Source organism: Choloepus didactylus, assembly GCF_015220235.1.
Source record: "Choloepus didactylus isolate mChoDid1 chromosome 25 unlocalized genomic scaffold, mChoDid1.pri SUPER_25_unloc2, whole genome shotgun sequence".
In the NCBI taxonomy this organism is placed as follows: Eukaryota; Metazoa; Chordata; class Mammalia; order Pilosa; family Megalonychidae; genus Choloepus; species Choloepus didactylus.
The window spans coordinates 6,519,900-6,532,671 of NW_023637607.1; the positions used below are offsets into that span (position 1 = coordinate 6,519,900).

General features: G+C 38.3%; 1 protein-coding gene across 1 annotated transcript in view; it reads right to left on the reverse strand.

Annotated features, from left to right (window-relative positions):
• Positions 1 to 12,772, reverse strand: part of LOC119525560 (fibrillin-1-like) — a 144,031-nt gene that overhangs the window by 36,987 nt on the left and 94,272 nt on the right. The window contains exons 15-16 of the mRNA XM_037824330.1: positions 6,722 to 6,877; positions 3,784 to 3,930 (exon numbers count right to left, since the gene is read on the reverse strand). Coding sequence (XP_037680258.1) covers positions 3,784 to 3,930; positions 6,722 to 6,877 — 303 coding nt within the window. The remainder of the gene's footprint in view (positions 1 to 3,783; positions 3,931 to 6,721; positions 6,878 to 12,772) is intronic.

The following is a 12,772-nucleotide window of genomic DNA, read 5'->3' on the forward strand; positions in this document are numbered from 1 at the left end:
GTAACATGTTAAACAGAAAAACCCTATGATCAATCCATGGAGTCTCATGAGGAAAAACACACTGTTGCCATTATTAGATAATAAGGTTTTGGGAGAGTTTGATATCCTTTGACAAGTCTTCAACATGGTCTGAGGAATTACTTTACTTTGGAAAGCCTCAGGGATCTCAGGGAACCAAAGATAGGTCAAAAAGAATCCAGGTAGGCAGGAACTAGCATATTCTGCCAGGATGTTGATTCAGACAGAATTGGGGCCAGAAGGAGTCAAGTTCCTGGAACATTCATCCATCTCTAAGCAGAAAACTGGTCTAAGTAGAAAGAATGAAGGATGCTAAGGCTGAAGCTATACCAATGAATGAAGACAGTGTTTTCCCTATCTGAAGTCTTGCCTTCTTAAACACATTTTCAAGGATACAGTGAGAGCAAACGTTTAGAGGCATATTCATGACCAGTGTATGGTAGATTTAGTTGTGAAACCCAGAACCAAAGACACGATCTTCAATTTTTGCCATCTCTGTGTGTATGAACCTATTGAGAATAGGACCTCTTGAAGACGTCAATTTTATTTAACACGTGACCCAACTGAGGAGGGTGGTACTTAATCAGGATTAATGGAGTCCTTTATAAACAGAAGAAATTCAGATACAGTAGGAGAGAAAGCCATATGGAAGAGTCTGTAAACCCAGAAAGACAAAGGAGGGCATTCTCATGTGATGGGAAAGCCAAGGATCTCAAGGATTGCTGGAGAGCCAAAATGTTATTGACCTTGGAGAAAACAAGCCATCAAGCCTCTGAGCTGTGAGCCAGTACATTCCTGCTGTTAAACCAACCTGCGGTTTGTATTTATCTTAGGAGCTGGAGAAACTAGGACACCATGCAAGTCCTTTGATTGGGCTCCCAAATGCTCAGGATAAAACTGTAACTCATTATTTGGATGTACAATGCCCTGAAAATCTCATTGTACCTAAACTTGCCTCTCTCATATTTTACTTCTAATCCCTTGGCACTTGAAAATTCTATTGCATTAATAATCTGGAGAACTATGAAGGTTCATTCCACTTCTGCTGTACCCTCCACATTGAAATTGCTTTCTTCCCTCTTTCCCTGATAAATTGTAATTCAACTCCAAACAATAACAGTATATGTACAAAGCAATTTCAAACAAGGATTGGAACATATATTTGTACAATGCTGTACATACCAGCATTGTTCATAATAATCAAATTTGGAAACAACTCAAGTGTCCATTAAGGGGGTGAATATATAAACACAATATGGTATATAACTATGATGGATAATTAATTTTTATTTTATTATTTTAAGTGTTTTGTGGATATCAGCTGATTTATTCTTCTGATCAACATTTTAAAGAAAATATTCATCTGTAAAAATGAACAAAGTTCTGACACATGCTACAACATGGATGAACCTTAAAACCATTTTGCTGATTGAAGTAAGCCAGACACAAAAGGACAAATATTGTTTACCACTACTCAAAGGAAATAACTAGAATAAACAAATTCATACAAAGAGGAAGTTGATTAGAGGTTATCAGGGGCTCCGGCAAGGAAAATGGGGTGTTATTGCTTACTGGGTCCAGATATTGAATAAGGTGATGAAAAAGGTTAATTAATGGATGGTGGGGATGGTAGCACAATATGATAAATATAATTAGTTCCAGTGAATTGTACACTTAAAATGGTAGAAATGGAAATTTTTTGTTATATATGCATTACCATAGTAACTTGATGATGATGATGATGTCAGCAGAGAGGCAGCAGAGTGGAGTGTTTGCAGGGCATGGAGAACATGGATACAAATTATGGTCCTATCATTTACGACCTGTGTCAATGGGCAAAAACTTCATCTCTGTGTGCCTCAGTTGCCTGATGTGTCAAAAGGGGATAACAACAGCACCTAACTTAAAGGGCTGATCAGAAGAATAAATGAGCTGGTATCCACAAAACTACTTAGAATAGAGCCTGGGGCATATCAAGGGCTATGTAACTTAACTAAAATAAAAATTAGTTACTAACATATTGAGCTTTCTCTCTGGCAGCCACTGAGCTAAATACACTCATCAGTTCATGAAATGCTCATAGCATTACTGTGAGGTCTATAGTAATAACTTTTTTTCAGAGGAGGAAACTGAGGCTTTTAAAATGCTCAAGGTCTGAAAAACTACTGCCCTGCAAATCAGGTCTGAAAGATGCTTCTCTATGTTATATTCTAAGTTTAAGGTGTTATGGCTCTTATATTTAGGTCTTTGATCCATGTCAAGTTGATTTTTGTAATGGTGTGAGGTAGGGGCCCTCCCTTTTTATGTAAATGGACATCCAGATTGCTCAGCCTCATGTATTAGAAAGAATATTACTTGCTAGTTGAGTGGTCTTTGCCCTCTTTTCAAAATCATTTGGTCATTAACATGAGGGTTGATTCCTGCACTCTTAATTCTATTCCATTTCCCGATATGCTTATCCTTGTGCCAGTACCTTCCTGTTTCATTACTGTGTCCCTGTAATAAGTTTTAAGAATTAGAAGTGTGAGTCTACAAAAACAGTGAATTCTTAAGTTAAGCCATGGATTGTAGTTAACAATACCACTATAAAAATGTGCTTTCATCAATTGTAAGGAATATACCACATCAGTACAAGATGTTAATAATAGGAAGCTATATGGGAATCCACTGCATTGTGCACAATTCTTCTCTAAATCCACGTCTTCTCTAGTTTAAAGAAATGCTCAAAGTCACATATCTTGAGGAAGGCAAAATTGGTATTTAAACCCAGGTCTATATGGCTCTGGAAATTTTAGATTACCGCTTCCCAGCTTCTGGAATTACCTTGAATCCTGGGATCTGGGAGTTTGGCATTTAAGTCAGTGGAAGCCCTCCCAGGTAGCCAGAGCTTTCTGGATCAGTTGAACTTCATTTAAAGACAAAAGATCATGGGGTGTGGTGTCCCAGGGAGACAAGATGCAGATCCTGATTCTCCTCCTTGATACCTGTTTAACCTCCAGCAAATGATTCTATCACGCTGGAAAGGTTTCCTTATGTATAAAATATGTATAAAATGTCACTGATACCATAAGGTTTTTTGGGAAACTAAATGAGAAGATTTATAGACGAGTTTAACCCCATGGCTGGGATTTTGCCTCCAGGCCTTCATATCTGTCATTCCCTCTTCCTGAAACACCATCCCCAGATATCTGATAGCTTCCTCCTTTACTTCTTTAAGAATTTTTCTTAAATGTCAACTTCTCAGACTGGCCTTTCCTTACCACTCTATGGAACTTAGCACTCTCTACCCATCTTGCCTGCATTATACTTTCCTCTTTTTATTTACAAACACTCCATATCTACCAAACCTATACTCCTCTTTCCCCTCTTACATGGTAACCCCTAAGCTAACTTTCTATCTCTGAGGATTTGCTATTTCTAGACATCATTCTTAAGTCTACCATATTTATACATCTCTTTTAGTTATACATGACAGATATTATGTTCACTTTTTTGTTGTTACATATCACTACCCACTAGATTATAGGGTCTAGGAAAACAACTACATTTGCCTGTTTTATTCACCACTGTATCCCCAGTTCCCAGAATCATATGTGGTGCATAATAGCTATTCCTTGGTATTTGTTGGATTAGTGAATGAATGAATGTGATTGGCTTCAGCTTTGCAGATATGTGTCCCAAACTCAGCCAAGTTCCACCCTCACCCAGTACTTCTGATTTTGCAAAGAGCCTTGGACCTGAGTTCCCAACAAGTTCTCCACCTACCTTCACACCTCCATCTTGGACCCTGAAAACTCAACTTTCCACTGATGGATGCAAATCCTGGGTTGCAGGAGCAAGAGTAGCTTCCAAGAGAATTATGGCAACTGGCATGCTCTGGGCAAGCTCTGGGATTGGCACATTCATCTACATCTGGTGAGTAGAAGAGAAAATCTGGAGTCAAGGCAAGTGAGGAAACTATCACAGGAGAACAAGGTTAGGAGCTTCATTCTGCCTGTTAATAAGTTGTGGTAGTTGGTGTCATGCTCTCCAATTTCGTTATTCTCCCCTTCTTGTTGGGCCACAATGAACTCATTTCTTCACCTCTCTTGCAGTGAGGTGTGGTCCTACGAATAAATTCTGGCCATCGGCATGTAAGCAGAAGGGTTGTTAAACTTTTGAAACAGTCTGGTGTTTCCTCTGAAAGCTAAATTACTGAGTTACCCTATGATCTGGCAATCCACTACTCTGTATACACCCAGAAGATCTGAAAACATGGGCACAACCAGGCATTTGCATACCAATGTTCATAGCACCATTATTCACAACTGCCAAAATTATGAAGTCCTGACGCATGCAACAACTTGGAAAAAACCTAAAGATATCATGCTGAGTGAAGTAAGTCAGACACAAAGGGACAGACATTATATGACTTCACTAATATGAACTAGACAGAATATGTAAACTCATAGTTATAAAATGGAGAATATAGGATGACAAATACATTGCAGCTAGAAAAAGGAGGTGGTTGCCTATTATGTACGATATTTTTAAGGAGGTTCAATTTAAATGTTTGGAAAGGGACAGTAGTGAAGGAAGCTCATTATTGGGATTATAATTAATAGTGCTGAATTGTAGGTTAATTTGGCTGAAGGGGTTTCTTAGAGTCATGTATGCCACCAAAAGGAAAGCTAGGGTTTAAAATATTGGATTGGATTGCAGTGAACCAAAAAGTGGATATTGCATAACATTAACACTACAATATAACTAAGTTCTTTTATGAAATAATACAAATGTATAACACATGTATAAAGAGTTAATAATAGTTTGTTATATGGAGAAAAAGTACCTATTGCAAGCTATGGACTATAGTTCAGAGTAATATCTTACTATCCTTTCATCAGCAGTAACAAGTGTACCACAAAAATACTAGAGATCAATAATAGGGGGAATAAGGGGAACTGAGTGTTTGGGGTTTTCTTTTTTATGTCTGTTATTTTCCTTTTTCGGAACAATGAAAATGGTTTAAAATTGAATGCAATGATTATTGCATAATTAGGTGATGGCACTGCGAGACACACTCTATACTTTGGAAAGATTATATGGTATGTGAATATATCTCAATAAAATTTGCAGGAAAAAAAATACATAATTATCGAAAATTGAAAAATGGCCAGTCTTTGCCCCTCCCTGTAGCCATAAAATTCACATGGATTGTATGCAATATAAATTTGTATCTAGTATCAAATGGTATCAATTTTGTCACACCTTGAAACTAGGCTGGCTCTGTGATTCACATTGGACAAAAGAATCCAGCAGAAGTGACAAAGTGTCACTTCCACTCCTAAGCTTTAAAAGGTCTGTGTGCTTCTGTTCATTCTCACGGACGCTTTGCCTTTTCCATATGAACAAACCCCAGCCTAACCTCATGAAAAATGATAGAAGCAGTGGGTGAGACAGGTATCATCCCTGATAAGCCCCAGAAATGTAAGCCAACCCAGCCAAGATCAGCAAAGCTCACCCACAACTGACCATAGACACATGAGTAAGCCCAGTGGAGACCAAAAGAACCACCATCAGATCCCAAGCTGAGCTGCCACCCCATGGAATCATGAGCTAAATAAATGGTAGTTGTTTTTAACCATTAATATTTGGGGTGATTTGTTACTCAATAATAGCTGACTGCTACAGATGGATTAGAAAAAACCCAGATGACTGTAATCCTCTTTTATATTAACCCAGGGAGGTTTCCATGCCTTGTTTGATGGAGTTACCTTCAGTTTAAAGAATGTGGAGAATAGTAGTGCCGCAACAGACTTAGGGAAGATGGAACACTTGTCTCTTGGTGAGAACATTCTGGCTTCAGTGAAGAGGATGAATTCAAGGGGACAAGGCTTGAGTAACGGAGATACCAGTGGGGAGGCTGCTAGAGTAACTACAGAGCCAGAATCAAGGGTGAAGAAGAATGGAGAGATTCAAGAGATACTTAGCAGGTAAATTCCCCAAGACTCGATGACTTATTTGATATGAAAGGGGCAGGAGAATGAAGAATAACTTTCAAGTTTTAATTCCAATGTATTCAGGATGAAGGTCTGAAACTCAGGTCTGAGTTCCCTCTACAGCAGGATTTCCTACCCTCAGCACTATTGACAAGTGGGGCAGAAAATCCTTAATCTTGGGCAGTTGTTCTGTGCACTGTAGGATGTTTAGCAGCTTCCCTTACCTCTACCTACTAGATGCCAGCAGCCATCCCTTCTGACCCCAAATTGTAACAACCAAAAACATCTGTAGATATTGGGAATGTCCCCTGGAAGAAAAATTACTCTAGGTATAAGACGTCCCAGTTACTCTCAAGTAGAGCCTCATCCTCTACTTAGCTCATTATAGGCCCCTAATATGAGTTCAAATCCTGACTCTTCTTCTAATTAGTTATGTATCCTTGAGGAAGTCACTACTATGTTGTAACATTGTCAACTCTAGTGGCCCTTAATGACTTTCTTATGTAAGTAATGAGAAACATGTCCCTATACCTTCACAAGTGGGGTTCCTGGAGATGAATCCAACTTGACATCTACAACTGTATCCCCCAGAGGTGTTACCACAGAATGCTCACGGGAGACCCCACTGTTGAGCCATTCACTGATGTCTGAGGAGCACTGGAGATGAGTGAGCAGACAACCCAATAGCAGATGTCTATCAAACACTCCATGTCTGAGAGTATTACCTGAACAGGCAAAACGGCCTGGCTTTCCTGGGATCCAGCCATTTCCAGTGGGAGAAGAGAAACCAGGCAAACAGCTGCACTTGTATCTCCCCATCAGGTTGGTGCAACTCGAGTTTGGTCCACAAGGTGGGGGACTTTGAGAACATTCATCTACATCTGGACAGAGAAAGAGTCAGGTTTACAAATTTGCCTCATCTTATGTAGCAGACTGTGTTTCCAATACGGCTGCAACATTATCTTCCTCCTCATAGGCTCCTGTTAGGTGGTGATGTGACTGGTGGGTGTATGTTCCCTCCCCTTGAATCTGGGAATGCTTGAGATTATGGTGAATGTGATGCTAGGTAATAAGAAAACCTTGCAGTCCTATGCACAGTAATATAAAGGAAAGAGTAAAGAAAAGAATCTGGAAAAGAAAAGAATAAAATCATATTGTGGACAGACATGATAATGGTAGATATACAGAGATTAGTAATTATCTATAAATGTTTTATTAGATAGAGATATGATATAGATAGTTTGATAGGACAGATGGAATGATAAATGGGTGGATGGATATACACATTCAGATAAGTGATTAGATATATTGACAGATAGATAGGGATGATGGATTAGAGATGGATGAATAGACATAGAGGTAGATATAGATATAGATTAGATATAGATATAGATATAGATATAGATATAGATATAGATATAGATAGACAGGACATATGTATGTATGTATGTGTGGGTGCATGGATGGATATAGATATATAGATGATATCAAATAGATGACAGATTAGATAGACAATACACAGGCAGACAGATTAGATACATAGATAGATAGATAGATGGATAGATAAAAGATTAGATAGATGATAGATGTAGACAGATAGATGACAGATATACGCTAGATTGATTGAGATAGAGAGATGGAAAGATAGATAGACAGACAGATACATGACAGATAGATAATAGAATGAAACAGAAAGTGTGGCTACAAGTTGACCTTTTCAAGTTTACCACTCTACTGATATGATTTTAACAATATTAGCAGCTAGTGGCACTCAAAACCAGTTTTAATTAAAGCAAACATGTATTGCCTCTGGTGGGATGAAGAATATAGAATATGTTCTGCATTATGAAAGAGCCTCCAAAGATGTTCTCTATCAATCCTTCCACTTTTTATATGCACACATTGCATAGAGGAACAAGAGGTTGACTATGGTAAGAGAAACATGCTGGGACATCCAAGCCCAGAACTAAAAAGGCCTGTCAGTTTATGCTTTCTTCCTCTTGGAATATAACTTCTAGGAATCCAGGTGCCATACAATGAGGAAGCCCAAGCAGCCATTTTGAAAGGCCCATGAGGCAAGCTGAGGGTCCCTGGTGAGCTCTGAGCCAGAGACACCCACCAAATGTCAGCCATGCAAGAAAGGCCACTTTGGACCAACCAATCATCACAGAGCCCCAGCTGATAACATGTTAAACAGAAAACCATATGATCAACCCATAAAGATCCATGAGGAAAAACACACCGTTGCCATTATTAGATGATAAGGTTTTGAGAGACTTTGATATCCATTGACAAGCCTTCAACATGGACTGAGGAATTAGTTTACTTCGGAAAGCTTCAGGGATCTCAAGGAACCAAAGATAGGCCAAAAAGAATCCAGGTAGGCAGGAACAAGTATATTCTGCCAGAATGTTGATGCAGACAGAATTCATGCCGGAAAGAGTCAAGTTCCTGGAACATTCATCCACCTCTAAGCAGAAAGCTGGTCTAAGTAGAAAGAATGAAGGATGCTAAGCCTGAAGCTTCACCACTAAACGAAGACAGTGTTTTCCCTGTATGAAGTCTTGCCTTCTTGAGCACATTTTCAAGGATACAGTGAGAGCAAATGTTTAGAGGCATATTCATAACCAGTGTATGGTAGATTGAGTTGTGAATATCAGAACCATAAACATAATCTTCAATTTCTCCCATTTCTGTGGGTATGAACCTATTGAGAATAGGACTTCTTGAAGACAATTTTATTTAACATGTGACCCAACTGAGGAGGGTGGTACTTAATAAGGATTAATGGAGTCCTTTATAAACAGAAGAAATTCAGATACAGAAGAGAAAAAGGCAGAGGGAGGAGCCTGTAAACCTAGAAAGACAAAGGAGAGCATTCTCATGTGATGGGAAAGCCAAGGAACTCAAGGACTGATGGCCAGCCAAAATGTTACTGACCTTGGGGAAAGCAAGCCATCAAGCCTCTGAGCTGTGAGTCAGTACATTCCTGTTAAGAAAACCTGTGTTTGGTATTTATCTTAGGAGCTGGAGAAACTATGACAACATGCAAGTCTTTTGATTGGGCTCCCAAATGCTCAGCATAAAATTGTAACTCATTATTTTGATGTACGGTACCCTGCAAATCTCATCTTACCTAAACTTGCCTCTCTCATATTTTACTTCTAATCCCTTGGTACATGATGATTCTATTGCATTAATAATCTGGAGAGCTATGAAGGTTCATTCTCACTTCTGCTGTACCCTCCATATTGAAACTGCTTTCTTCCCTCTTTTGTTGATAAATCTTAATTCATCTCCAAACAATAAAGATAAATGTACAAAGGAATTCCAAACAAGGATTGGCACAGATATATGTACAATGCTGTACATAGCAGCATTGTTCACAATAATCTAGTTTGGAAACAACACAAGTGTCCATAAAGAGGGAGAATATATAAACAAAATGTGGTATATAACTATGATGGATAATTAATTTTTATTTTATTATTTTAAGTGCTTTGTGGATATCAGCTCATTTATTCTTCGGATCAACATTTTAAAGAAAATATTTTAAAGAAAATATTCAGCAGTAGAAATGAACAAGTTCTGACACATGCTACAACATGGATGAACCTTGAAACCATTATGCTGATTGAAATAAGTGAGACACAAAAGGACAAATATTGTATAACACCATTCAAATGCAACACCAAAAGAAGCACATTGATACACAAAGGAAGTTGATTAGAGGTTACCAGGGGCTATGGCAAGGGAAATAGGGTGTTATTACTTAATGGGTCCAGAGACTGAATAAGGTGATGAAAAAGGTTTATTAATGGATGGTGGGGATGGTAGCACAATATGATAAACATAATTATTTCCAGTGAATTGTACACTTAAAATGGTAGAAATGGTAAAATGGTTGCTCAGATGTGGCCCTCTCTCTCTGGCTAAGCCAACTTGAAAGGTGAAATCACTGCCCTCCCCCCTATGTGGGATCAGACACCCAGGGGAGTGAATCTCCCTGGCAACGTGGAATATGACTTCTGGGGAGGAATGTAGACCTGGCATCGTGGGACGGAGAACATCTTCTTGACCAAAAGGGGGATGTGAAAGGAAATGAAATAAGCTTCAGTGGCAGAGAGATTCCAAAAGGAGCCGAGAGGTCACTCTGGTGGGCACTCTTACGCACACTTTAGACAACCCTTTTCAGGTTCTAAAGAATTGGGGTAGCCGGTGGTGGATACGTGAAACTATCAAACTACAACCCAGAACCCATGAATCTCGAAGACAGTTGTATAAAAATGTAGCTTATGAGGGGTGACAATGGGATTGGGAAAGCCATAAGGTCCACACTCCACTTTGTCTAGTTTATGGATGCATGAGCAGAAAAATAGGGGAAGGAAACAAACAAACAGACAAAGGTACCCAGTGTTCTTTTTTACTTCAATTGCTCTTTTTCACTTTAATTATTATACTTGTTATTTTTGTGTGTGTGCTAATGAAGGTGTCAGGGATTGATTTAGGTGATGAATGTACAACTATGTAATGGTACTGTGAAAAATCGAATGTACAATTTGTTTTGTATGACTGCGTGGTATGTGAATATATCTCAATAAAATGAAGATTAAAAAAAAATCAATGGGTAATTTAAATGCACATGTGTTCATCTCCAATGTACTTGGTTTTTAAAATCATGAACATATTATTCCTTTAATAAATGTTACAAATCAAAAAAAAAAGGTTTATTAATGGATGGTGGGGATGGTAGCACAATATGATAAATATAATTATTTCCAGTGAATTGTACACTTAAAATGGTAGAAATGGAATATTTCCTGTTATATATGCATTACCATAGTAACTTGCTGCTGCTGATGATAATGTCAGCAGAGAGGCAGCAGAGTGAAGAGTTTCCAGAGCATGGAGAGCATGGATAGAAATTATAGTCCTATCATCTATGATCTGTATCACTGGACAAAAATTTCAGCTCTGTGTGCCTCAGTTGTCTGATGTGTCAAATGGGGATAACAACAGGACCTAACTTAAAGGGGTGATCAGGAGACTAAATGAGCTGGTATCCACAAAACTATGTAGAATAGGGCTTAGGGTATATCAAGGGCTATGTAACTTAACTAAAATAAAAATTAGTTACTAACATATTGAGCTTTCTGTCTGGCAGGCACTGAGCTAAATCCCTTATATTCATCAGTTCACCAGATGCTCATAGCATTACTGTGAGGTCTATAGTAATGTTATCTATTTTTCAGAGCAGGAAACTGAAGCTTTTAAAATGCTCAAGGTCTAAAAAACTACTGCCTAGCAAATCAGGTCTGAAAGAAGCTTCTCTATGATATTTTGTAGGTGTTTCAATGTTCTCGCTCTTATATTTAGGTCTTTGCATATCTTCCAAGGTAGGGGCCCTCCCTTTTTAAGCAAATGGAGATCCAGATTGCTCAGCACCATCTATTGGAGAGACTATTACTTGCTAATTGAGTGGTCTTTGCCCCCTTGTCAAAATCATTCGGTCAAAAACGATTCCTGCACTCTTAATTCTATTCCACTTCTCTAATGCTTGTCCTTGTGCCAGTAACTTGCTGTTTGATTACTGTGTCTTTGTAATAAGTTTTAGGAACTAGAATTGTGAGTCTACAAAAACAGTGAACTCTAAGTTAGGCCATGGTGTATAGTTAATACTACTATAAAGACCAGCTGCCATCAATTGTAAGAAATACACCACACCAAAACAAGATGATAATAATAGGAAAGTGTATGGGAAATCACTGTTTTGTGTATGATTGTCCCCTAAATCCACATCATCTCTAATTTCAAAAAATGCTCAAAGTTACATATATTGAGGAAGGCAAAATTGATATTTAAACCCAGGTCCTTTATGGCTCTGGAATTTAGAGGACAGCTTCTGGCATACCCTTGATTCTCAGGGTTTGGGAGTTTGGCATTTAAATCAATGTCAGCCCTGTGCAATCCCTCCCTGAGTAGCCAGAGCTTCAGGATCATTTGAACTTCATTTAAAGACAAAAGATCATGGGGTGTGCTGTCCCAGTATAGATTCAATGCAATTCCCATCAAGATTCCAACAACCTATTTGCACACTTGGGAAAACCATTCTTCAAATTTATTTTGAAGGGAAAGTTTCCTAGAATTTCTAAAATCATTATAAAAAAGAAAAACTAGATGTTTTTTCTTGACCACCTTGACTGCTTGACTTTGAGGCTTACTATTAAGCCACAATGGCAAAAATCCATGGTACTGGCACAAAGTTAGACAGATTGGTCCATAGAATTGAATTTAGAATTCAGAAACAGACCCCCAATTCTATGGTCAACTGATTTTTGCTAAGGCCCTGAAATACACTGAATTGGGACATAACAGAGTCTTCAACAAATGGGGCTGGGAGATTATTATATCAATATCCAAAAGAATAAAAGAGGACCCCTCACTTAAACTCTATACAAAAATTAACTCAACATGGATCAAAGATCTCAATATAAGAGAAAGTACCATAAAAGTCCCAGAAGATAATGTAGGGAATCTTCTTCAAGACCTAGTATTAGGAGGTCACTTCCTAGAGTTTACACCTAAAGCACAAGCAATGAAAGAAAAAATAGATAAATGGGAATACTTCAGAATTGAAAGTTTCTGTACCTCAAAGAAATTTCTCAAAAAGGTAAGGGGGGGAGCCAACTCAATGAGAGAAGATGTTTGGAAACCATATATCTGATAAGAGACTAATCTTGTATATATAAGGAAATCCTACAACTCAATGACAACAG